The sequence below is a fragment of the Heloderma suspectum genome, chromosome 2 (assembly GCF_057233095.1).
Source record: "Heloderma suspectum isolate Gila_16-S chromosome 2, 16-S_ref, whole genome shotgun sequence".
Classification (NCBI taxonomy): Eukaryota; Metazoa; Chordata; class Lepidosauria; order Squamata; family Helodermatidae; genus Heloderma; species Heloderma suspectum.
This window is the reverse complement of record NC_139459.1, coordinates 399,772,702-399,796,431: the sequence shown is the minus strand read 5'-3', so window position 1 is coordinate 399,796,431 and position 23,730 is coordinate 399,772,702. Positions and strand designations below refer to the sequence as shown.

Sequence of the window (23,730 nt, the reverse complement as noted above, 5' to 3'; positions counted from 1 at the left end):
TTATTTTGGCCCATCTTAGTCTATGTCAAGATTTACGTCGACTAAGACGACGAAAATAAGGGGAATGCGGATAGTGTAGTGCATTTGCGTAAGCATGTTTTTTTTTTTTTTTAAGTCAGACGTGATAGGCTACATAAACATTTACATAGCCTATCACGGGTTTTCTTTTAAACCTAGCCGTGATAGGCTATATAAATCTTACCTTGTGCGAATGTCCCTGGTGGCGGCTCCGGCTCTGGCGGTGGTTTGGCAGCGGCGGCGGTGGCGGCGGCCGGTCTTTGACCGGCTGCCACCGCCGCCATTTCCAAGATAAAAAAAAAACGTGATAGGCTACGTAAACATTTACGTAGGCTATCATGGCTAGATTTTAAAAAAACACCATGATAGGCTACATAAATGTTTACGTAGCCTATCACAGCTGAGTTAAAAAAAAACAAAACCCCGCGCGTAGGCAAATGGCGGCGCCCATGGGCGCCGCCATTTGTGTTCCTTATTTTGGCACGTGTAGTCTATGTAAACATTTATGCAAATAGCGTTCCCCTCATTTTCGCCGTAGTCTACGTAAATGTTTACGTAGACTACACATGCCAAAATAAGGAACGCAAATGGCGGTGCCCGTGGGCGCCGCCATTTGCATATGCGCGATTTTTTTTTAATTTTTTTAATCAGCCGAGATAAGCTACGTAAACATTTACGTAGCCTATCATGGTGTTTTTTTAAAAATCTAGCCGTGATAGCCTACGTAAATGTTTACATAGCCTATCACGGTTACTGCGGGGACGCAAACGGCGGCAGCTATGGCTGCTGCCATTTGCATTCCTGGCCAGCAGGGTTCGCGGCGGGAGGGACGGGGCGCCTCCCCCCCGGCCAGAATTTCGGGGCGGAGGGACAGGGCGCCTCCCCCCCGGCCAGAATTTTTGGGGGGAGGGACGGGGTGCTTCTCCCCCCGGCCAGAATTTCGGGGGGAGGGACGGAGCTCCTCCCCCCCTCTGCGAATCAAATTTTGGTTCAGGTAAGTGACTTTTGTACATCCTTATCCCCATCCCACCAAGAACTTGCCACAATTTGTTATGATCCACGCAGTCAAAGGCTTCGGAATAGTCAATAAAACAGAAATAGATGTTTTTCTGAAACTCCCTGGCTTTCTCCATTATCCAGCGGATATTGGCAATTTGGTCTCTAGTTCCTCTGCCTTTTCTAAACCCAGCTTACACATCTGGTAATTTTGTTCCATGAATTGCTGGAGTCTACCTTGCAGGATCTTGAGCATTACCTTACTGGCATGTGAAATAAGTGCCACTGTTCGATAGTTTCAACATTCTTTAGTGTTTCCCTTTTTTGGTAAGGGAATATAAGTTTATTTTTTCCAATCTGATGGCCATTCTTGTGTTTTCCAAATTTGCTGGCATATGGCATGCATCACCTTAACAGCATCATCTTGCAAGATTTTAAACACTTCAGTTGGGATACCGTCATCTCCTGCTGCCTTATTACTGTGCTTCTTAAGGCCCATTCAACCTCACTCTTCAGGATGTCTGGCTCTAATTCACTGACCACACCATCAAATCTATCCCGATATTATTATCCTTCCTATACAGATCTTCTGTATATTCTTGCCACCTTTTCTTGATCTCTCCTGCTTCTGTTAGGTCCTTGCCATCTTTGTTTTTGATCATACCCATTTTTGCCTGGAATTTACTTCCGATGTTTCTAATTTTCTGGAAGAGGTCTCTTGTCCTTCCTATTCTATTATCTTCTTCCACTTCCATGCATTGCTTGTTTAAAAATAATTCCTTATCTCTTCTGCCTAATCTCTGGAATTTTGCATTTAATTGGGCATATCTCCCCTTATCACTGTTGCCTTTTGCTTTCCTTCTTTCTTGAGCTACTTCCAGTGTCTCAGCAGACAGCCATCTTGCCTTCTTGGTTTTCTTTTTCTTTGGGACGTTTTTTGTTGCCGCCTCCTGAACAATGTTGCGAACTTCTGTCCATAGTTCTTCCAGGACCCTGTCTACTAAATCTAGTCTCTTAAATCTCTTCTTCACCTCCACTGCATATTTATGAGGAATATTCGTGAGCTCATATCTAACTGATCTGTGGGTCTTCCCTATTCTCCTTAGTCTGATTCTACATTGTGCAATAAGAATCTGAACTGCTGACAATAGGTCAGGAAGGTTCATTATATGATGGGACATTGCGCCAAGACTGCCTTGCCCAACCTCATGTCCTCTAGCTGCTTTGGACTACAGCCCCTCCAAAGACTCCTGACCATTGTCCATGCGGGCTGGGGCTGATGGGAGTTGAAGTCCAAAGCATCGGAAGGGCATCAGGTTGGGGAAGGCTACTCTAATGGGTATGGACGCTTCCTGAGGCCGTGTGTTCTGCTGTCCTACATCTTGTATTATTAGAATGTTTCCCTGAATGTTTAGCCAAAATCTGCTTCCTTGAAATTTCCACCTTCTCATTTTAGTCCTGCCCTGTAGGTCAACAAAGAGCTAGTCTACTCCTCTTTTGGCATGACCGGTTTTCAAATATTTGCAGGTCACTCTCGTGGCTTTCCTTCTGCAGGCTCAACATATTCAGTTCTTTTGACTGTTTCCCAGAGGACTTGGGGACTATCTACATGGGAGGTTTTCTCCAGTGCTGCTGTGGCTTAAATTTGTTAGGGATACATAATGCCATCGCCACTCTTCAGCCACCCCAGACTGTGGACCGTTTCTCACAGGACTTGGTTCCCAGACCTGCGTTTTCAGTCTTAATAGGCATGGAGGGGGGAGAGAGATGGGGGAGACACATGAGCTCACATGGCTTAAAATCGCATAGGAAGCTTGTTCTGCACATTCAAGAGCTGGCAAAAGGTGTACAAAATGATGCCTGGTGTGGAGAAAGTGGACAGGGGGACATTTCTCCCTCTCTCTGAACGCTAGAACCCAAAAGGGTCATCCCATGAAGATGATTGGTGGGAAATTCAGGACAAATTAAAGTACCATTTCACACAGCATATAGTTAAACTATGGAATTCACTTCCAGACGATGTAGTGATGGCCACTAGTTTGGATGTCTTTAAATGGGGATTAGACAAATTTATGGAAGATGAGGCTATCAATGGTGATGTACTACCACCCGAATCAGAGGCAGTATGCCTATGTACAGCAGTTGCTGGGGAACATGGGCAGGAGGGTAACATTTCAGGTAATATGTTGCGTTATTTTCATTCAAGCTCCAAAATACTGGGGAACTGTGGCTGTTAAGGGCAGTGGTGAACCTATGTCCTAGATTATGGCTGCCATTTATTTTATTTTATTTTATTTATTTATTTATTTATTTATTTCATTTCTATACCACCCAATAGCTGAAGTTCACAAAAATTAAAACCAAACAACACACAATAAAGCAATTTAAAATACATAGAATATTAAAACCACAATATAACAATACAACCACAATAAAACCTAGCAGCCGTGCAGGAGTTTAAAATACAGATTTTTAAAACAGCAAAGCTAAAAGTTTAGAAAGCCATGCCCTTAACAAATGTGTTATTTAGGCAATAAGCATATAGTATTCTGTGCTGTGGTAAATTCCAGCTTCACCACTGCCTTGGGGCTGGATGGCTGTCCGTGGCAGAGTGGTGGACTTAACTCAGAGATTTGTCTCTTCGCTGGAGAAGACACATGGAGTCTATGCAACTGGCCACTACGAATGCATTAGACGAATAGAAACAGCCCCATGGAAAGAAGCAGAAGCCCCAAAGCTACTCATGATGCCTTCAGAAGGTCCAACCAGATCAAATCCTGAAATTTACACACGCACACACAAGGCTAACCAGACGTTTACATGACATGCACATCACACTGTCTCTAAATATTAATACTGGACCAACTTGCAGGGCCAACTGAATAAATACATATCACTTTCCGCAGGACAAGACCTTACAAAACCAACCCAAGTGTCAGGGTGAAAAGATCAACCTGCATCTATAGACATTGAACCAGCTCAGTGATAAGAAATTTCATACATTAATCAGTTCAAAAGATACAATTATCTTTACGACATACATCGTTTTAAGTAAATCAATCTAAAGAGCCAACCCAGATTATCTTGGGTAAGAAATCAGGAATGGTATATATAGAGAATATTGTCTCATATATCAGGCAATACAATGGACACAGATCCCTTTTGTACAAAGCATAATAATGATGCGCCAGGCCCTATTATGCTCCAGGCCCTAATTCTTAGGCAAATGACGGCCACTCTGGAATGTGGTGTCATTTCTACACTTCCTCAGAAGACACTATTGTGGATGTATGACCAGCATATTCAATCAAACTTTATTCCTCTCTTACACCATGCCCAGTGATGAGGCTATGAAATGAAAGAAAAGGGGAACGTGGATAATTCTCATGGGGGCCTGAAATAATGCTGTATAAATGAGCTACTGCCTTAAGCTGTTACCCCAAAGGCTGTCTGAAGAAATAATAAATTGGATCACTTCCTGGCATATAGAAGGGGAAGAAATGGAAGCAGTGACAGATTTTATTTTCTTGGGCTCCAAGATCACCACAGACGGTGACTGTAGCCATGAAATTACAAGAAGCTTGCTCCTTGGGAGGAAAGCTATGGCAAACGTAGACAGCATAGTAAGAAGCAGAGACATCACCTTGCCGACAAAGGTCCGTCTAATCAAAGCTATGGTTTTCCCAGTAGTAACGTATGGCTGTGAGCGCTGGACTATAAGGAAGGCTGAGTGCCGAAGAATTGATGCTTTCAAACTGTGGTGCTGGAGAAGACTCTTACGAGTCCCCTGGACTGCAGGGAGGTCAAATCAGTCCATCCTAAAGGAAATCAACTCTGATTGCTGATTGGAAGGACAGTTACTGAAGCGAAAGCTCAAATATTTTGGCTACCTAATGCGAAGAGAAAACTCCCTGGAAAAGACCCTGATGCTGGGAAAGATTGAAGGCAAAAGGAGAAGGGGCCAGCAGAGGATGAGATGGCTAGATAGCATTGCCGATGCAATGAATATGGACTTGAGCACACTCCAGGAGAGAGCACAGGACAGGAAGGCCTGGCATGCTATGGTCCATGGGGTCATGAAGAGTTGGACACGACTGAACAACAATTCTTTTATATTCTTTACTATTTGCCGCTTGGGAATCTTTTTTAGATACAGAGCGGTTTATGAATTCTGTAAATAAATGAATAAATGATAGTAACATTAATTGTTGTGCTAACTATTGTATTCTTATTTGTTGTATAAATGTCTTAAATCAACCCTGCCCCCCCACTTCATAAACGAGTTCGCCTCCCTTCTCATCCGCTGTAGGCGGCGCTCTCCTGGGTTCTGCAGAGTGCCCTTAACGAAAGATGCTGATTGCATTCTGACCTCTGATGCTGATTGCGTTCTGAAATCAACCCTGAGTGCTCATTGGAAGGACAGATACTGAAGCTGAAGCTCAAATATTTTGGCCACCTAATGCGAAGAGAAAACTCCCTGGAAAAGACCCTGATGCTGGGAAAGACTGAAGGCAAAAGGAGAAGGGGACGGCAGAGGATGAGATGGCTAGATAGCATTGCCGATGCAATGAATATGAACTTGAGCATGCTCCAGGAGAGAGCAGAGGACAGGAAGGCCTGGCGTGCTATGGTCCATGGGGTCACGAAGAGTCGGACACGACTGAACGACTGAACAACAACAAAAGTGCTTCATTAGATTTGTATAGAAGTTTTTTTTAACTCCAGCACAAGTAATTTTGTTGGCCTAAAATAAGATAACATGGTGAGTGTTTAAGATGTTTAACCCAAACAGTCACTGAAAGTATCTTAGCTTCTAGCTTCTAAAAGTTTTTCTTACCGGGTATGTTCCTGGTCGAATCTTGTTGCTAAACATTAACACTGAGTGTGTAGGAGGTACCGCATGGCTTAAGCAAAATAAAACACCAAAGAATGAGTTTATATGGTATAATCATTTTCTACAGAATGGCCATAACATTCAGCTGTCATTCAGAATGGCCATAGGAAAGTATTAGACTAAATAAACGTTTATTTAATATTCAGATGAAACTGTCATGCGGTTGAAACTACCATTCCATGTTATAAGTAATCAACCAGCAAACAATACTATGCACACAGAACAAGATAGTTTCTAGGACCTTAAAGGTTCTATAGTCCAACCCCCTTCTCAGTGCAGGTTAAGCCACAGGGAGAGCATTCCTCCTTATCTCTCCCCCACAGTCTTCTTTTTTAGTTTTGAAATTTGTCACATAATATGTTGCCACCCCTGGCAGTGCCAAAGGAGCCTGGCCAGCCACAGCTTCTGAAACTGCAGGCTGCCCTGTAGTGTTGATGCATCCCCAACATCTTCTCCCAAAGGCAAAATAGGGCAATGGTTTACCAGGTGACGGGAACATTTCCTGGTAATTAGGGATGGTTGGAGCTCACAAAATCATTAGCAAATGGATCACCAGCACCTCCATCACACACAGAATGACTTACTGAACCAGTCTGATAGAGGGAGGCTTGTGGAAAATGTAAGGTCGAAACGCAGCTTTTGTCGCAGTGATGACCCCACCGATGAGGTGGTCTCCTGGCCTGTAATGATTCAGTGCGTCTATTCCGTCCCTTTCCAAAGTCAAGGGGCATTTGGCCTTGAGCATCCCACAGGTGGCCTGGGGCAGCAGCAGCAACAGCAAGAGCATAATCATTCCAAGTGTGCCTGGCATCACCTTCACCCTTGCAACTGGTCTTCTCACCTAATTCAAAGAATAATGAGAAGAAACCCTTGCAAGACTGAGGCTTCAGAGGGATTCCAAATACAGGTGGAGCCCAGCCAGTCAAGGCTACACATCCGAAGGGGATGAGAATAAGTAAACCTCACGCCCACACGGTCCTCATCCGCCTGGAGCCTCATCCTGTGCTCCCAGTAGGGGAGGGGGCATTTATGCGCCAGCCCTTTTGCACATGGATGCCAGACGTCACCTCATGTTGCTCTTGAATCTGATGTTGACATCAGTGGACTCAGAGATGCGCTTTGGAAATATCCCTGGAGGTTTGGCAAGATGAAGAATGAATCACTATGATTTTGATAATTGAAAGGGGAAGAGGCATCACCTTTGTAACTTCCTGAACTCTTTGGCTCCATACACAGGCGGACAGCTGCAGGAAAACCTTTTTGCGAGAACACACTGATATGGCTCTTCTGACATGGGCCAGTCCGGGTGGACAAGTGAGCTTGGCCTGAGTTTTAGCAATGAAACAACTTCATAAGGGCCTTGATGACCTATTTAGTATGTAATAAATAAGTATATAATTATAATTGCGGAAATTATTAATATTAATTAATTAATTATTTTGCGGAAAGAAACCAAATCTAATGAAAGGTTTAACTTAACTAACTATGTTTATTGAAACATTCAAACTGTTACATCTTCTTTCTTAAAAAAAACAAAAAAACTTGCTTAAACACTTTCTGCTTGGTGTAATCTCCTGGGCGACCACTGTTACATTCTTGTTCTGGTTCTTCAACGACTTGAATCTTGAGGGTTGCCAGTGAGTGCACATGACTCATGGCAACGTAGAGTCCTCCATGGCAGAAGGTAGGCATAGGCAGAGAGATGCCAACTTGGTTTGCCTGGCTGCAACATGCGCCGTGCCAGGACCCCATCCAGCCTAGGGATGTATGAATCACTTACCTGGTTCCGGTTGGGGCATCCACCGGTGGGGGAGGCGCTCCGTCCCTCCCCTCAGAATCCTCAATGCGGGGGGAGGCGATCCGATCCTCCCCCCCGGAATCCTGCCTGGCCAGCTCTGCTCTGTGGCAGCTCCACTTCCGGCCGCGGACGGGCTGCTGCGGACGCAAATGGCAGCCGCCATAGCGGCCACCATTTGCATCCTTCCAGGCTGCCATGATAGACTACGTAAGTATTTACGTAGCCTATCACGGCATGCCCAAAAAACAAAACAAAAAAAAATGGTGTATGCAAATGGTGGCGGCTACGGCAGCCACCATTTGCGTTGCCTATGTTTCGCTGTTCTAGCCTACGTAAATATTTACGTAGGCAATTACGGCGGAAAAAAAGGGAACCGCAAATAGTGTAGTGGACGCTATTTGCGTTTCTTTTTTTTTCGCCATAAAAGTCTACGTAAATATTTACGTAGGATAAAACGGCAGGAAAAAAAAGGACGCAAATAGTGCCCACTACGCTATTTGCGGTTCCCTTTTTTTTCGCCGTAATTGCCTATGTAAATATTTACGTAGGCTAGAACAGCGAAAAATAGGGAACACAAATGGCAGCCGCCATAGCCACCACCATTTGCGTATGCTGTTTTTTTGGAGGGGGGGGTTAGCCGTGATAGGCTATGTAAATTCTTACGTGGGATGGAGCCGCCCTAAAGGAGGGGCATCATTGCAAAGCAAGTTTGGCCGTGAGATTCGCAGGCAAACTGTTGCTAACTTCACTACCCTCTCTCTGGTTCGTCTCCTCTGATGAGAGATGGCAGATTAGTTGTTCAGGGCCTGGGGCAGTCTGAGAGCTTCCTTGAATCTGCATTTGTAGGAAGGCTCATCTCTAGCCAAATAAAGTTGCAATAGCCTGAAGCTGTGACTTTCTGTGCTGTTGATTGCAAAGGGGGAGGATGATCTATTCCCCACAGCTTGTCAGTGCTGAATTATCATTCTCTTTGATCTGTGTTTAACTTGTTCACTTTGTTTAATTCTCTAATACTCTGGATATTATCTTTGTGTTATATTGTGATGACCTAGGGTTGTAAACAATGAAACTGAACTGAACATTTAAAGTAATATTTGTTTTGGCCCTTAATGCTGTGATGAAACATTTTGTTTAGAGCCACCACTGTGAACCACCATCAGGGGAGATCCATCTTTCAACACAACTTCTCAATCAAATCTTCAGATCATCACTTCGAAACCCATATGCTTCCTCAGCATCAACACCACCCTCTCCTCCCTTCATTTATTTTTTCCACCCCCACCCCACGTCTGAGATGGAGAAACACCATGAAGGAATAGCACAAAATAATGCAATCTGCAAGGTATTCTGCAAAGCTTGCCTACAGAAGAATTTCTCCAGTGCTTTTCTGAAGTTCGGATGAAGCCTCTTTTGCTAAGCGCAGACTACCATGTCAAACATAGCAGAACATCTGGGTAACAATACGAATCAGATTTATACTGTTGTTTTTCTCATGAGATGCTCCTTTGTATTCAGATCAGGCCTCAGTACAATAATGTAGCACTTGGGAAGAAAGATGCAGCCCAGCAAACCAGCACTGGAGGCCAAGATGGAGAAGACCTGCACAGCCACCATGTATTTCCCCTTGGTGCTCAGGTAGGTGGGCACAAAGGAGACCCAAACACTGCAGAAGACCAGCATGCTGAAGGTGATCAGCTTGGCTTCATTGAAGGCCCCAGGAAGCTTCCTGGCTAGGAAAGCCACCGTGTAGCAGATGGCAGCCAGGAAGCCCATGTAGCCAAGGACACTGTAGAACATGGAGACAGACCCTTCGTTGCATTGCAGTATGATCTCTCCAGGCTGTGAATGCATGTCAGCATCTGGGAATGGGGGAGAGATTCCCAGCCAGATGGTGCAGATGACAACTTGGACACTGGAACAAGAAATGACAATGGAGTTGGCCAAACTCTTTCCCAGCCAGCTCCTCACCCTGTTCCCTGGCTTTGTGGCCAGGAAGGCCAGCACCACAGTGATTGTTTTTGCCAACACAGAAGAGACAGCAACCGAAAAGATGATACTGAAGGCTGTTTGTCGGAGAAGGCAGGTCAGTTTCCTTGGCTGGCCAATAAATAGGAAGGAGGACAAGAAGGAAAGCAGGAGGAAGATGAGGAGAATGTAGGAGAGGTCCCGGTTGTTGGCTTTGACTATTGGGCTTTCTAGGAATTTAATGAATATTCCTAAGACATGTGCTGTGATTAATGACAGGAATAGGGCAAAGGAAGCCAGGATGATCCCTAAAGTTTCTTCATAGGACAAGAAGGTTATAATCTTGGGGAAACATTGATCTCTGCCCTTATTTGGATGCTGATCATCCAGGCACTTGGAGCAATGCTCTGAATCTGGAAAGAACAAGAGTAAAATCTCCTTTACATCCCTACCAATCTCTGTTCTTTTACATTCCGTGAAATATATTTACCCTGGGGTTGTTTAAACTTGCACTGTCTTGAACAAACAGGAACAAGCGAGCCTACTCACTCCTGCCTTGCTGGCTGCTCATGCTGAGTGTCCCAACCCTGAATTGTGGGTTGTTGGGGGGGAACAACCTGCACTGGTCACCCATGGTTTGTTCTTGGGTTAAACTATTGCACTCATGTTGTGCTTGTGGGTTTCCCAATAGGCTATCTAGTAGAGATGTCAGAGGAATCCATCCAGGGGGTTACGTCCGCCGAGCTTTTGGTGGCTCAGCTCGCCTAAACTCTGGCTTGCTTGTCTGCAAGCTGGCCCAGTTCGACCTGTGTTGAGTTGGGCAAGCTTGAGGACTTCCACTGCCCCGCCAGCTGGGAGTTGTGCAGAGTTGCGCAGAGCAGCTGGCAGGCAATGGCGGCAGAGGGGTGGCAGGGAGGGAAGGAGCTTTGGCCTGTCAGGGAGAAGGAAACACTTGGGCACAATGGCTGGCAGTGTGGCTGGGAGTCTACGAGTTCCAGCAAGGAGCCAGGAGCTCCAGGAAAATCCACTGAGCTGTAGGAGAGCCAGATGTCCCCATACCAGACATCCCCAGTACTTGGTTAGCTACTGTGAGAATAGAAGCTGGACTAGATGGGCTTCTGGTATGATCCAGCATGAATTAAACAGGTCTTTAACCCAGGGGTGGGAAACCTATGTTCTGCATGCTCCATCTGACCCAAGGAGGTCCTGAATCTGGTCCATGAAGCCTTCATGGATTCCTCCAGGGTGTGGAGGGAATTCAAGCCCCAACCCATGGAGGAATCCCTGCTGTTATGTCCTTTTTAATATATATTTCTGAATAAAATCAAATATTACAAAATGCCTCTAAGCCACAAATGACCTCCTTCCAAACGAAACCAAACCTTGGTAAGCACTACATCGCTGGTACTTCTCACCCCTCAGAGAAGCGTCATGAACTAGGAATGTTAGAGAATTCCTCCACGGATCCCAGGGGGGCCAAATTCCAGTGAATTCGGCCCCCCGGAATCTGTGGCGGAACGGAGAAACCTGCCCCACCACCCCGCAAAAGCCCCGCGAAACGGAGCCTACCTGGTTCCCACTTCAGCCGTCATAGGCTACGTAAATATTTACATAGCCTATCACGGGCTACCATAGGGACGCAAATGGCGTCCCCTACTCAGGATGCCATTTGTGTCCGCAGCAGCCTGGCAGTGGCTGGAGGCCCTGCTATGGGTTGGCCCGGCCGGCGGCTCTGCGGCCTGGCCGCGGAGCAGAGCTGGCTAGGCAGGATTCTGGGGAGAGGAATGGATCACCTCCCCCCCCCCGTTGAGGATTTCGGGGGGAGGGATGGAGCACTTCCCCCCCCCCACGGATATCCCTGGACAAAACCAGGTAAGTGTTTCGTACATCCCTATCATGAACTTAACAATTTTAACCACGTAGGGAGCGCATGTCATTTAAAGTGCAGACGATGTTGGCTGTTAATGCTGATTCCTGCCCCTTCCATTTCCTCCCCACCCCTAACTGCACAGGTCCATCCTCCAAGGTCATTTCTTGTGCGCTCACTTTGTGAAATTAATTATGGATATTGCAAGAAGGGATCCAAGTTTAGGGACGCCTTTACGAAAATATCTTTTCCCTCCTTCCCCTGGACTGCCATCTCTAGAGTCACAGACCTTCCTGGGTGGAGATGGTCCCTTCTGTGCAGGGAGGACAGTCGTAGCAGCAAACCGGCTTTCCTTCCTGAACCACCTTGACGAATCCTGGGCGACAGCTTTCCACACACCTGGAACGAGGCAGGGGCTGAGCAGAAAAACAAAGAGCATCAAGGAAAACTGTGTTCGAGCTGATTTATCTACAGAAATGGGACACAGAATCAGAAAGGACCCATGAAGGCATCTAGGGTTTAACTTGAAGCTTGTAAGTAAACCTAAACACACGCAAATGACACCACAACTGCACAGCACTTTCCCCTGTACCACCTCTGAGGCCTTCTCTTCCTTCCCCTTCCTCTGTTCTTTCCTTTGTTTCAGATTGGAATTTCATTATTGGAAGTACCTTGACGTAGGGACCCAGCCTCTTGTAGTGCCTTACAGTGCCTTACAGTGGTAAGAAAAGTTTTGTGAACCCTAATGATAATGACAGGAATTCTATAGGTGTACCATGATAGCCTTGATGAATCAAAACCAGTCTTTTATGAAATCTCCAACAGCATTTCTATTAAACTATTCCGTGTCTTGTGAAATAAGATGATGTATAAATTAGGCAAACCACGGGTACTTAAGAGTCAGGGTACGTGCAAAAGTAAGTGACTGCGTCAGCTCCATTAAAGGGAATATTTGGAATCAGGTGTTTAAGTAATCAGGTAGACCTTCAGGGGTGAGTTTGGGAGGCCCCACCCTATAAAAGGATGAGAAACTTTGTGAGCTGGGTCTTCACCGTATGGTTCTGTGGAAACACATCATGCCATGACAGAAAGACATATCTGAAAAGCAGCTATGTCTTTTCTAGACATATCTGCATATCCTCCAAAAAGGATATTTTTATATTATATACCATTTCTAAGGATTTGGGGCTCCACCAATCCACTGTCAGACAGTTAGTCTAGCAACATCCAAGGCCTTGGCTAATGGGAGTGCTCATGACTCAAAGATCAGAAAAAGATTGAACAAGAATGGTATTCATGGGAGGATATCCAGGAGGAAAACACTGTTCTCTAAAAAGAACATTGCTGCCCATCTGAAATTCGCTGAAGGCCACATAGATGATTCCCAAGACTTCTGGAACAATGTGCTCTGGACAGACAAGTCAAAGGTTGATTATTTTGGCCGCAATTAGTAATGTTATGTTAGGTGAAAAACAAACACTGTGTTCAAACAGAAGAACCTCATCCCAACAGTCAAGCATGATGGTGGGTTTGGGCATGTTTTGCTGCCTCAGGACCTAAACAGCTTCCCACCATTTATGCAACCACGAATTCTGCAATGCAACAAAATATTTTAAGGGAGGATGTCAGGCCACCCATCCATGAGCAGAAGCTGAACCAAAAGTGGGTCATGCAACTTGAGAGGCAGTGCAGTATAGTGCTTAGAATGTTGGACAGGGAGCTGGGAGATCCGGGTTCTCGTCCCCACTGGGCCATGGAAGCTCATTGGGTGACTTTGGGCCAGTCACAGACTCTCAGCCCAACCTGCCTCACAGAGCTGTTGGTGTCAGGATAAAATGGAGAGGGGGAGGACCATGTAAGCTGACTTAGGTTCCTTGAAGGAAAAAGGGTGGGGTATAAATGCAGATGCAATGAATAAACAAGACAATGGTCCTACAAGCAGATCCACAAAAGGATAGCTGTGGAAGAAGATATTCCATGTTTTGGAATGGCCTAGTCAAAATCCGGACCTAAACCCATTGAAATGTTGTGGCAGGACCTGAAGCGAGCCGTTCATGCCAGGAAGCCCTCATACATCATTGAGTTTAAGCAGTTCTGTAAGGAGTAATGGGCCAAAATTCCTCAAAACCAAAGTGAGAGACTGACCAACAGTTACAGGAAATGCTTTCCTGAAGTTATTGCTGCTCGAGGGGGTTCCACCAGGTACTGAATCTAAAGGTTCACATACTTTTTCACACACGAGTAATGAATGTTGAATCAGTTTTGGATAAATGCATATTGAAAAAGCATCATGTCTGTGTGTCATTTGTTTACTCGGGTTACCTACTGTTCTTTATCTAGGATTATGGGGTTAGATTGAGACTTGTTCAAAAAGAACAGGAGGAACAGAAAAGGAGGTGAAGGTGCACTGTATGTGAAAAATACATATCTCTGCACAGAAATACAGGAGGATGAGCTTGGTAGCCCCATCGAGAGCATCTGGGTTGAAATAAATGGAGCAAAGAATAAAAGGAACCTGGTGGTCGGAGTCTACTACCGGCCACCCAATCAAGGAGAAGACAAGGATGAAACTTTTGAAAAGCAAATAGCCAGTGTTTCAAGGAAGCATGATGTAGCAGGAATGGGGGACTTCAATTTCCCCGATACTTGTTGGGAGACAAATTCTGCAAAACATGGCCCCTCCAAGAAATTCCTGGCTTGTGTTGCAGATAACTTCCTCATACAAAAAGTAGAGGAAGAAACTAGAGGATCAGCTATCCTTGACTTGATCCTAACTGACAGAGATGACTTAGTGGATCAAGTAGCAGTTACAGGAACTCTGGGGGAAAGCGACCATGTTATACTTGAGTTCTTGGTTCTAAAGGAAGCAAAAGCCGAGTGTAGTCAAAAATGCACCCTGGATTTTAGGAAAACCTGTTTTAATAAACTCAGAACAATGATCAGAGACCCATGTCAAGAGACTCTAATGAGAAAAGGAGTGGCTTCACAAAAAGCTTAGAGATGACCTGAAAACAAAAAAAGCACACATCTAGGAAGTGGAAGGAAGGCCAAGCAACAAAGGAAGACTACAGGCAGGTAGCACAGAATTGCAGGGATGGCGTCAGAAAGGCTAAAGGTGAGAACGAGTTGAGGTTAGCGAGGGATGCTCAAAGCAAAAAAAAGGCTTTCTTCAGATATGTGCATAGAAAAAGTCAGAGGAAAGAAATTATGGCTCAGTGATTAAATAAAGGTGGCAAAATGATAACAGATGACAAAGAAAAGGCAGAAGTGCCATTTAATAGGGATAAATGCCAAGTTCTGCACCTAGGAAAAAGAACCAAATGCACAGTTACAAGATGAGGGATATTTGGCTCAACAATACTACAAGAGAGAAGGATCTTGGAATTGTTGTTGATCACAAGCTGAATATGAGCCAACAATGTGATGTGGCTGCAAAAATGGCAAATTCTTTTTGGGGCTGCATTGATAGAAGCATAGCTTCCCAATCCCGGGAAGTACTCATTCCTCTCTACTCAGCATTGGTTAGGCCTCATCTGGAGTACTGTGCCCTGGGTGCCACACTTGAAGAAGGATGCAGACAAACTGGAGAGGGTTCAGAAGAGGGCAAGAAAGGTTATCAGGGGACTGGAAACAAAGCCCTATGAGGAGAGAATGAAAGAACTGGGCATGTTTAGCCTTGAGAACAGAAGACTGAGGGGAGATATGAGAGCTCTCTTCAAGTACTTGAAAGGTTGTCACAGAGAGGAAGGCCAGGATTTATTCTCTATCATCCCAGAGTGCAGGACATGGCATCATGGGCTCAAGTGACAGGAAGGCAGATTCTGGCTGAACATCAGGAGAAACTTCCTGACTGTCAGAGTAATACAAAAATGGAACCCATTCCCTAGGGAGGTGGCGGGCTCTCCCACACTGGAGGCATTCAAGTTGAAGCTGGACATCCACCTGTCAGGGATGCTCTGACTTGGATTCCTGCATTGAGCAGGGGGTTGGACTTGATGGTCTTGTAGGCCCTTCCCAACCCTACTATTCTATGATTCTATGATAAGATCTGATAACATTTTAGGTTGGAAAGATGTGACAATTCTAAGGGGTTCACAAACCTTTCCTTGCCACTGTTTAACTGGATAAATAATTTCAGTCCAAGTAACCCGTAGACTATGTTTGAAGGGAATTCTTTTGGTGTGTATCTGGGTTGCAGATCTGAGATCTGGAAGAACATCTGCTTGTTGGAAATGATAGGGAGTCAAAGGCTCCCACATAGAGCCTTTCTCAGCCTGGTGCCATCCAGATGTGTTGGACTCCAACTCCCATCAGTCCTAGGCAACCTGGTCATTGTGAATGATGTCAGTGGCAATCCAGCACACCTGGAGGGCACCAGTTTGGGGAATGCTGACATAAATTTTGTACATTTATTAGGGGTTGGAAGATAAGTGAAATGCAAGGAATGATTTTCCTCACCTGGTTGAGCCATTTGGGCCACACAATGGCATCCTGGTCGATGCTGATCTTGAGGCCTGGGGATTCTCGTCTTACCAAACTCCCAAATTTTATTGTAGCGACAGACCTATTGGGAAACACCACCCAATTCAAGATGTCAAAGTCAGCCACCAGATCTCCATTCTGGTCCAAATACACTCCGTCCATAGAATTATTGTAAAAGTGGGAGTTTCTCAGGAAAGGGTGAAGCTAGAAAGGCAGAGGAAACAAGAAACCACATTTCATGGGTTCTTCCCATTCCATGTTTGAATCTCATAGGAACATGGGAAGCTCCCTTACACTGAGGCAGAGCATGGGTCCATCTAGCCCCGCATTGTCGACACTGATGGGTGGTGTCCCTCTAAGGTTTCAGGCTGGAATTTCTCCAGCCCTACCAGTAGAGGCCAGGGATCGAACCTACAGCCTTCTACATGCAAAAGAAAGGATCTTCCTCGGTGCTACTGCTCCTCACCCATCTCCCCTGGTTCAGGGTTGGCTCCAGGCCCAAGTGACTGGGTGCATCTTTTTGCATTTGTAAAGACCTGATTTCATCCCAGAATGTCCTTTCTCTGCCCTAGCAGTCTGGAAGCTGAAGCCATTAGATATAAAACCTTATCCCAGAGTCTCAGCCTTATCTTACCCTCAGGCCAAGGGAGGGTGGCCACTTCATGGGGCACATTTTGGGCACCATGACAAAGCAAAAAGGCAGGAAACTGTCAGCTTTGCAATTAACACTGCAGTCCTGCACACACTTATCTTGGAATAAGATCAGCAGGACACAATAGGTTTTGCTTTTTAGAACACGGTAAGCTGCCAGCCCTCTTCACTCAAACCTCCAAAACACATGTGTCCTCCAAACATGTGCCAAGATTTTGTGCTGTTTTGTGCCACAAATACCACCACAAAAGTGTGAAAATGGCAGACCCACAGGCGGAGTCCTGCTGAATGCCGAACGTCCCACATTGTCATATCACCTCCAAACCGGTGCCAGCGTTTTATGCTGTTTTGTGCTGCAATTCCTGAGTTGTGTGATGCCACCCACAAGTGTGCACTGATACAGTGAAGCCAGGCAGGTGCCCAAGCCGCAGCCAAGTGAGAAGCCAGGAAGGATCAGGCAGAGCCAGTGAGGTGGCTGACTCCAGGGTGGAGGAGAGGGAAGGGGCCTCTGCAGACACCATCGAATTTCAAGACCACTATTCTGCAACTGGGGGATATTCATCATTTTCAAAAGAGATGACTGGCGTGGGAATGGAAATACCTGCCATGGCTGTACGCTGTGAATGTCCAGCCTGTCTCCACCCTCCACCACCATCTTCTTGGCCCTGGATGAATACGCAGCACCCAAGGCACGGGCCACGGCCTGGACGGTGTTGTAAATGCTGTGGCTGTCGAGGGACAGGATTCTCTCCATGGCCTTTGGGGGCAGGGACTCCAATTCCTTGTTCTCTCTGCACCTTGTCCACCCTTTCAGGGATAATGCATGCTTTGAATAGGAACACTGAAATGCTTTCTCCCAGAACCGCTGGACGAAAAGGAAAAAGGTTTCAGAATTGTCATACTTTGCCTTTTTATCTGTCTGAAGGGAGAAGGAAAAAAGACCGTGGATATGTTGGAAAGATAGATTATTATACATCAACTCCAAGGTGATGTCCCACAAAGCTGTCGTGATCCAGACTTTCCCTATAATGGGTTTTATAACGAGTTCAACTAAATGTTGCAGAAGTAATATTCCATTTAAGAAGGAACTAGTCTCTGCATAATAAACGACGACGTTGACTTGTCTCCACTTGTGGAATAAAGCTTGACGGATTGTGTACGAACTCAGCTCTGAGATGCTCTGTGAAAAAATAACGCAAACCCCATTCCCGATGAGCTCAGGGGTCAAAGTCTTTATTAGCAACTCTCCACTGTTAGAATTTGGAGCAAGAAGGCCAACCATCGTCCATCTGAAATGCAGGAGCAGTTTGACAATCCCCGGGTACTGGGTTCCTTCTTTGGGGACCATCCGGTAGAAAAAAGGGAACTGAGTTTTATCGCTCAGAACCTGAGAAACAAAAGCATAAGTGACCTGGCAAAGGAAGGATGAGAAGGGTGTTTTATTTTGTTTCAGAACCAAATTTCAAGTCTTCATCGGATATTTCTGAAATCTGGTCAGACTATACTTCTTCACTGGAAATTATATGTGCCAAACTTAATTCCAATGGAACAAATAGGCTAAATTTTATAATGAATAAAATTGTCAGGTCTTGTAATGATGGAAACAGTAAAAACAACCACCACCATCACCACCAGTATGGGCCCCCATTCAGACCAGGAAAGTGGTTTGACAGTCACTTTGGATCTGAATTGCCCCCTTCCCCACCCATGTTTGTATATGAGGGGGAGTTCTCATTGAATTTCCCTGCAGACCGTTTTGATTTATCTGGAGAGAACCCCAAATAGACATGGAGCCAGCTTGTAAATGCCCCCCCCCACACACACACACACCTGTGGGATTTTGGAGATGCCCAAAATGTGTGAAATTTGGATGGAGTTCTCAGAGTCAGAGCCTTCAAGAACAGCCAACATGTGATTCTGCCTTCCACAGTTGTAGTTGGGAACATTCCCCTGCCCAGGAGAGAGCAGGTCTAGCAAGGCACCTGTAGTCACTCTTTCATTGATATAGTCATCATGGATGTTGTAGCCTAGGGTAGTGTTGGGTAAGAGCCTGGGATTCTGGTTGATCTCATGCATGGCAAACAGGAAGGACAAGAACTTCCAGTGCTTTGTGGATCCTTTCCTTAACACAAAAAGAAAAGAAAAAAGGCACATTGATATCCCATCTTCCATGAAACTCAAATATCCATTTGTTGCGTCTTTGAGTCCATGAGCATTTCGAGGAAATATTAATCTCTGCATTATGTTTGTAACCCAAGTCTTAGCATTTTCTCCCAGGCAGTCAACCTCGCTCACACACCCAGACAAGGGCAAACCAGTTAAGAAATGATGTATTAATTCATTCTAGACAAATACCCCAACAAACATCAAAGCCCACCCCCATACGCCCTTAACAGGAGAGCAAAATGCAACTATGAGGCATAGCCTGGGCCCTCTTATCTCTGTAGGCAGATTAATCCCAACATTACAAGCCCAGAGTCTCATAGTAATCCCACAGGGGAGAGAGAGAGAGAGAGAGAGAGAGAGAGAGTCACTCTCTGTCTTGGCTCCAGAAGAAAACAAACATGCCTCCAGACTCCAACGCTGTATTATCCACCAGGCCCCAGTTTGCAATGGCTGAATCCTCACACCATGAAGGGAACCTTCTCTCAGCTTCCAGTTGTGCACAGCTTCTCATCTCAGCAGAAACAGCCCAGCAATCCTTCTTCTCCCGAAAACAGGCAAAGTTACAATAGCAGTCGTAAATCTGTATCGACGCCTCTCCCGCTCTGTCCATGAATCTTCTTCTTTCAACAAACTCGTTGAACAAGAACTTGAGACAGCCGGACGAATGTCTTCTCCTCCCCACTCTCCCTTCTACCTCCGGGCTTTCACTTAACTGCCCAACTGGTCAGAATGAACACACCCACACTGGCTCCCAGTTAACTCCTGCTAACTCTTTCCAAATGTATACACTCCATCTGTTACCTGTTTCTAGAACTTCCCACATGCTATCACTGATCCAGAGCCAAGCCAGAGACACAGCCACCAATCCCCACTTAATGGCTGATGTTTCTGGGGGTGGGGTGGGAGAAAGGTAGCTTTGCTCCAGGGTCAATGGCCATAATCCATTTCAAAACAGTGCCAAAGCAGATGTACATTGCACTGCTGGAATGAGGCCCATGCCATCCTTCAGACTGAGGGAGAAATAGTGACTGGACAATGGGTTAGGAAGGCTCATACAATGATGGGCATTGCTCTAGGTCTGCCGTGCCCAACCTCGTGTCCTCTAGCTGCTTTGGGCTACAGCTCCTCCAAAGATTCCTGACCATTGGCCATGCTGCCTGGGGCTGATGGGAGTTGAAGTCCAAAACATCTGAAGGACATTGGGTTGGGGGAGGCTGCTGTAAGGGGAGTGGAAGCTTCCTGAGCCAGGCTGTTCCACTGTCAGAGATCCTGTACCATTAGGATGTTTCTCCAGACGTTTAGCCAGAAGCTGCTTCCTTGCCATTCCCACCTGCTCGTTTCAGTCCTGCCCCATACGGCAACAGAGACCAAGCCTGCTCCATCTTCGGCATGGCATCTTATTCTTTTCGAATATTTCAAGGCCACTATTGTGACTCTTCTTCTGCAGGCTCAACATACCAAGTTATTTCAACTGTTTCTTTGAGGACTTGGTTTCTAGACTAGCATTTGCAGTCTTAGTATTATTTAATTATTTAATTAATTTCTTACTCGCCCATCTGGCTGGTCACCAGATCAGCACTCATGTGGGGGGGGGGACGGGGGAGCGGGGACGAGTTATCACCTGAGCTACAGCTGTTTGCTCATGTGGTTTAAAATCACACAGGAATTTTGTTCTGCACATTAAAGAGATGGCAAAAGGTGTACAGAATTATGCATGGTGTGCAGAAAGTGGACAGGAAGACATTTCCCCCCTTTCTCATAATGCTAGAACCCAAGGGATCACCCCATGAAGCTGCTTGGTGGGAGATTCAGGACAGATACAAGGAAGTACTTCTACACACAGCACAGAGTTAAACTATGGAACTCACTTCCACCAGATGTAGTGATGGCCACCAATTTTGATGGCTTTAAAGGGGGATTGGACAAATCCTTGGAGAAGTCCATCAATGGCTACTAGTCCTGAACCCTATATGCTACCTCCAGTATCAGAGCCAGTATGCCTGTGTATTCCTGTTGCTGGGGAACATGGGCAGGAGGGTGCCTTTGCGTTCATGCCCTGATTATGGGTTTCCCATGGGCAGCTGGTTGGCCACTGTGTGAACAGAATGCTGGACTCGATGGATCTTTGGACTGATCCAGCAGGGCTCTTCTTTTGTATGGCAGAAAGGCCATGGTTTCAATAAACAAAAAACCTTTCAGTTTAATACGTGGTGTTAATGGTGTCACATGTTCACTCAAGCTCCAAAATACTGGGAAAGTTTGGCTGGTAAGGACAGAGTGCTGAGCCTACGTCCCAGATTATGGCTGCCACGCCCTTAACAAACACGGTATTTAGGCAATATGCATATGGAATAGTATTCTATGCTGTCGTTAGCTCCAGCTTCACCACTACCTTGGGGCTGGATGGATGTCCATGGCAGAACGGGGGACCTAACTCAGAGATGTGTCTGTTCACTGGAGAAGACACATGGAGTCTATGCAACTGGCCATAACAAAGCATTGGACTAATACAAACAGCCCCACAGAAAGCAGCAGGAATGCCAAAATGAGTTGCGGGTGACAGGGGCAATGCCCTGAATGGATGACAATTTGGATGACACTATCATGCAACTGAAGCTACCATTCCATGTTATAAATAACCAACCAACAACCAATACTATTCACATAGAACAAGAGAGTTTGTATGACCTCGAAGGTCATATAGTCCAACCCGCTTCTCGGTGCCGGTTAAGCCACAGGTAGAACATTCCTCCTTGTATCTCCCACACAGGGTTTTGGTTTGGTTTGTAATTTGAAGTATGGTACGTTACCACACCTGGCAGTTCAACGGGCCTCTGGCCAGCTGCAGCTTTGGAAACTGCTGGCTGTCATACAGTGTTGATGCATCCACAAAATCTTCTCCCAAAGGCAAAATAGGACAATGATTTACCAGGTAACAGGGGCAGTCCCTGGTAACTCCGGTTGACTAGAGCTCATGAAATCAGTAGCAACCGGAGTAGCAGGAAGTCCATCACAAACATGCTGACTTACCGAGAAAGTCTGATAGAGGGAGGCATGTGGAAAACGTATGGTCGAAACGTAGCTTCTGTTGCAGAGAGGACCCCGCCAATGAGATGGTCCCCTGGCCTGTATTGATTCAGTGGGTCCAGTTCATCCCTTTCCAGAGTCAAGGGGCATTTGGCCTTGAGCATCCCACAGGTGGCCTGGGACAGCAGCAGCAGCAGCAGCATAATTGCTGCAGCTGGTACGGTCTCCACCTTGCTCCTCTGAATGAATTCAAAGAACAATGAGAAGAAGCCAAAGCCCCCCTGCAAGACCCAGGCTTCCATGAGTTTCCACAGATGGAGCACAACCAGCCAAGGCTCCACATCTGAAAGGAATGAGAATAAGTAAACCTCACGCCCACACAGTCCTCCTCACCTGCCTGAAACCTCATCACAATCTCTCAGGGGGGGAGGAGGTGAATATCCACCAGGATATTCTGTGGTACAGCAGCCTAGGACCGGGGTTGTGGGGTGGAGTGGCGGCTCTCTATAGGAATCTCGCCAACCAGTAGGACTGTGCATGGACCCCCCGATCCACTTTGGATGCTGCTTTGGATCCTCTGAAATGACCCCTATCTGCCTTGGATCAATTTGTTCCCCCTCCACTCCAACTCAGCTCCAAATCTGAAGGGAGATTTGGATATCCGGATCACCCATTTTTGGCATTTTCCCATTGACTTGCATGGGAAAACACAAATGGTCATAACCTGTTATGACCAGTAGGCAGCTTGCTGTGAATATTTTGCTTCATTCTTTGCAGATAAACTGACCTGGATTTGACTTGAAGTCACTCTTTCATTGAGATAGTCATCATGGAGGCTGTAGCCCAGGGTGATGTTGGGTAAGAGCCTGGAATCCTGGTTGATCTCCTGAATGGCCAACAGGAAGGACAGGATCTTCCAGTACTTAGTGAATCCTTCCCTGGGAAAAAAAAGTGTCACACGGTCATCCTGTCTTTAATGAAACTAAAATATTCTATTGTCGCCAAAGCGTCACATCTGGAGGGGACGAGAACGAGTACGCCTCACACTCACACAGCCCTCCTCACCTCCCTGAGCCTCCTCCCAGGCCCTCCATGGCACAGGAGGCGTTTATGTGCCCGTCCCGCTGAGCCGGGATGCAAGACGCCACCTCACGTTGCTCTCCCTTCTGATCGTTTATCTCAGTGGAGTCAGAGGGGGGATTCGGGGAAACCCCTTGAGGCCTGGGAAAGAAAAGATGAACGAATCACTACGGTTTCGGCAATTATATGGGGAGACGTTGCACGACTTCTGAAATGTCAGGAACTCTCTATGCAGCTCCACAGCTGGGGAAAAACATGTTTGCGGAAAAAACCTCGCCGATGCAACTCAGACTCTGAAACACCTCCGTGGGGACCAGGATCAAGACAGCCATGTAGGGTGTTTATTAGCATGGCTGAGTGAGTCTTCAAGGCACCTTCTGCTCTTACACACTGTGGATAAATCCAACCCAACATGGTCTGACAGGGAGGGGCTTTTCCTTTGAATATAGAACTTTTGCTGTTGATTTTGCCCCTCCCTTGGGGCGGTATCTCAGCAGTGGCCCCAGCAGGCTCAGCGGCTGGCCTTGCCATCTAACAGGGTTGCCATCTGCGCAAGGGAAATAATTAACACGTTGGGCAGTATCCGATGGGTGCCGAGTAAGGATGCTGGAGAAATCCACCATGGACCCAAATGAGGCCAGATTCCAAAGAATCCGACCTCCAGAGTCCGCGGTGGACCGGCTGCACTTACCTCTAGGTCTGGAAGAGTTCCCGCGGGGTGGCTCTCCGGCTCCCTATAAGACACAATACGCTAATGCCAGCTGCCATTAGCTTATCGCAGGAAAG

At 46.2% G+C, this 23,730-nt stretch overlaps 1 protein-coding gene across 1 annotated transcript; it reads right to left on the bottom strand.

The window, feature by feature from the left end:
- Window positions 1–10,435: 10,435 nt before the first annotated feature.
- On the bottom strand, window positions 10,436–23,036 carry LOC146356617 (vomeronasal type-2 receptor 26-like). Its single transcript, XM_084830222.1, has 7 exons — window positions 22,930–23,036; window positions 22,652–22,802; window positions 18,502–18,793; window positions 17,273–18,082; window positions 15,997–16,102; window positions 11,828–11,954; window positions 10,436–10,703 (listed from the first exon to the last, which is right to left on the bottom strand). Exons 3-7 carry the CDS (start codon window positions 18,745–18,747, stop codon window positions 10,436–10,438), a joined length of 1,557 nt encoding a protein of 518 aa, XP_084686348.1. The 5' UTR covers window positions 18,748–18,793; window positions 22,652–22,802; window positions 22,930–23,036.
- Window positions 23,037–23,730: the final 694 nt, after the last annotated feature.

What these genes read in the sequence shown, in the direction of transcription:
- LOC146356617 (XM_084830222.1), bottom strand. Translation starts at nt 18,747, where the DNA reads ATGCATGAGATCAACCAGAATCCCAGGCTCTTACCCAACACTACCCTA. An exon ending in GCATCTCCAAAATCCCACAG is followed by an intron (nt 18,083 to 18,501) that starts GTGTGTGTGTGT and finishes TTCCTTTGCCAG; the next exon opens with GTCACTTATGCTTTTGTTTC. An exon ending in ACAGCGTACAGCCATGGCAG is followed by an intron (nt 16,103 to 17,272) that starts GTATTTCCATTC and finishes GTTTCCCAATAG; the next exon opens with GTCTGTCGCTACAATAAAAT.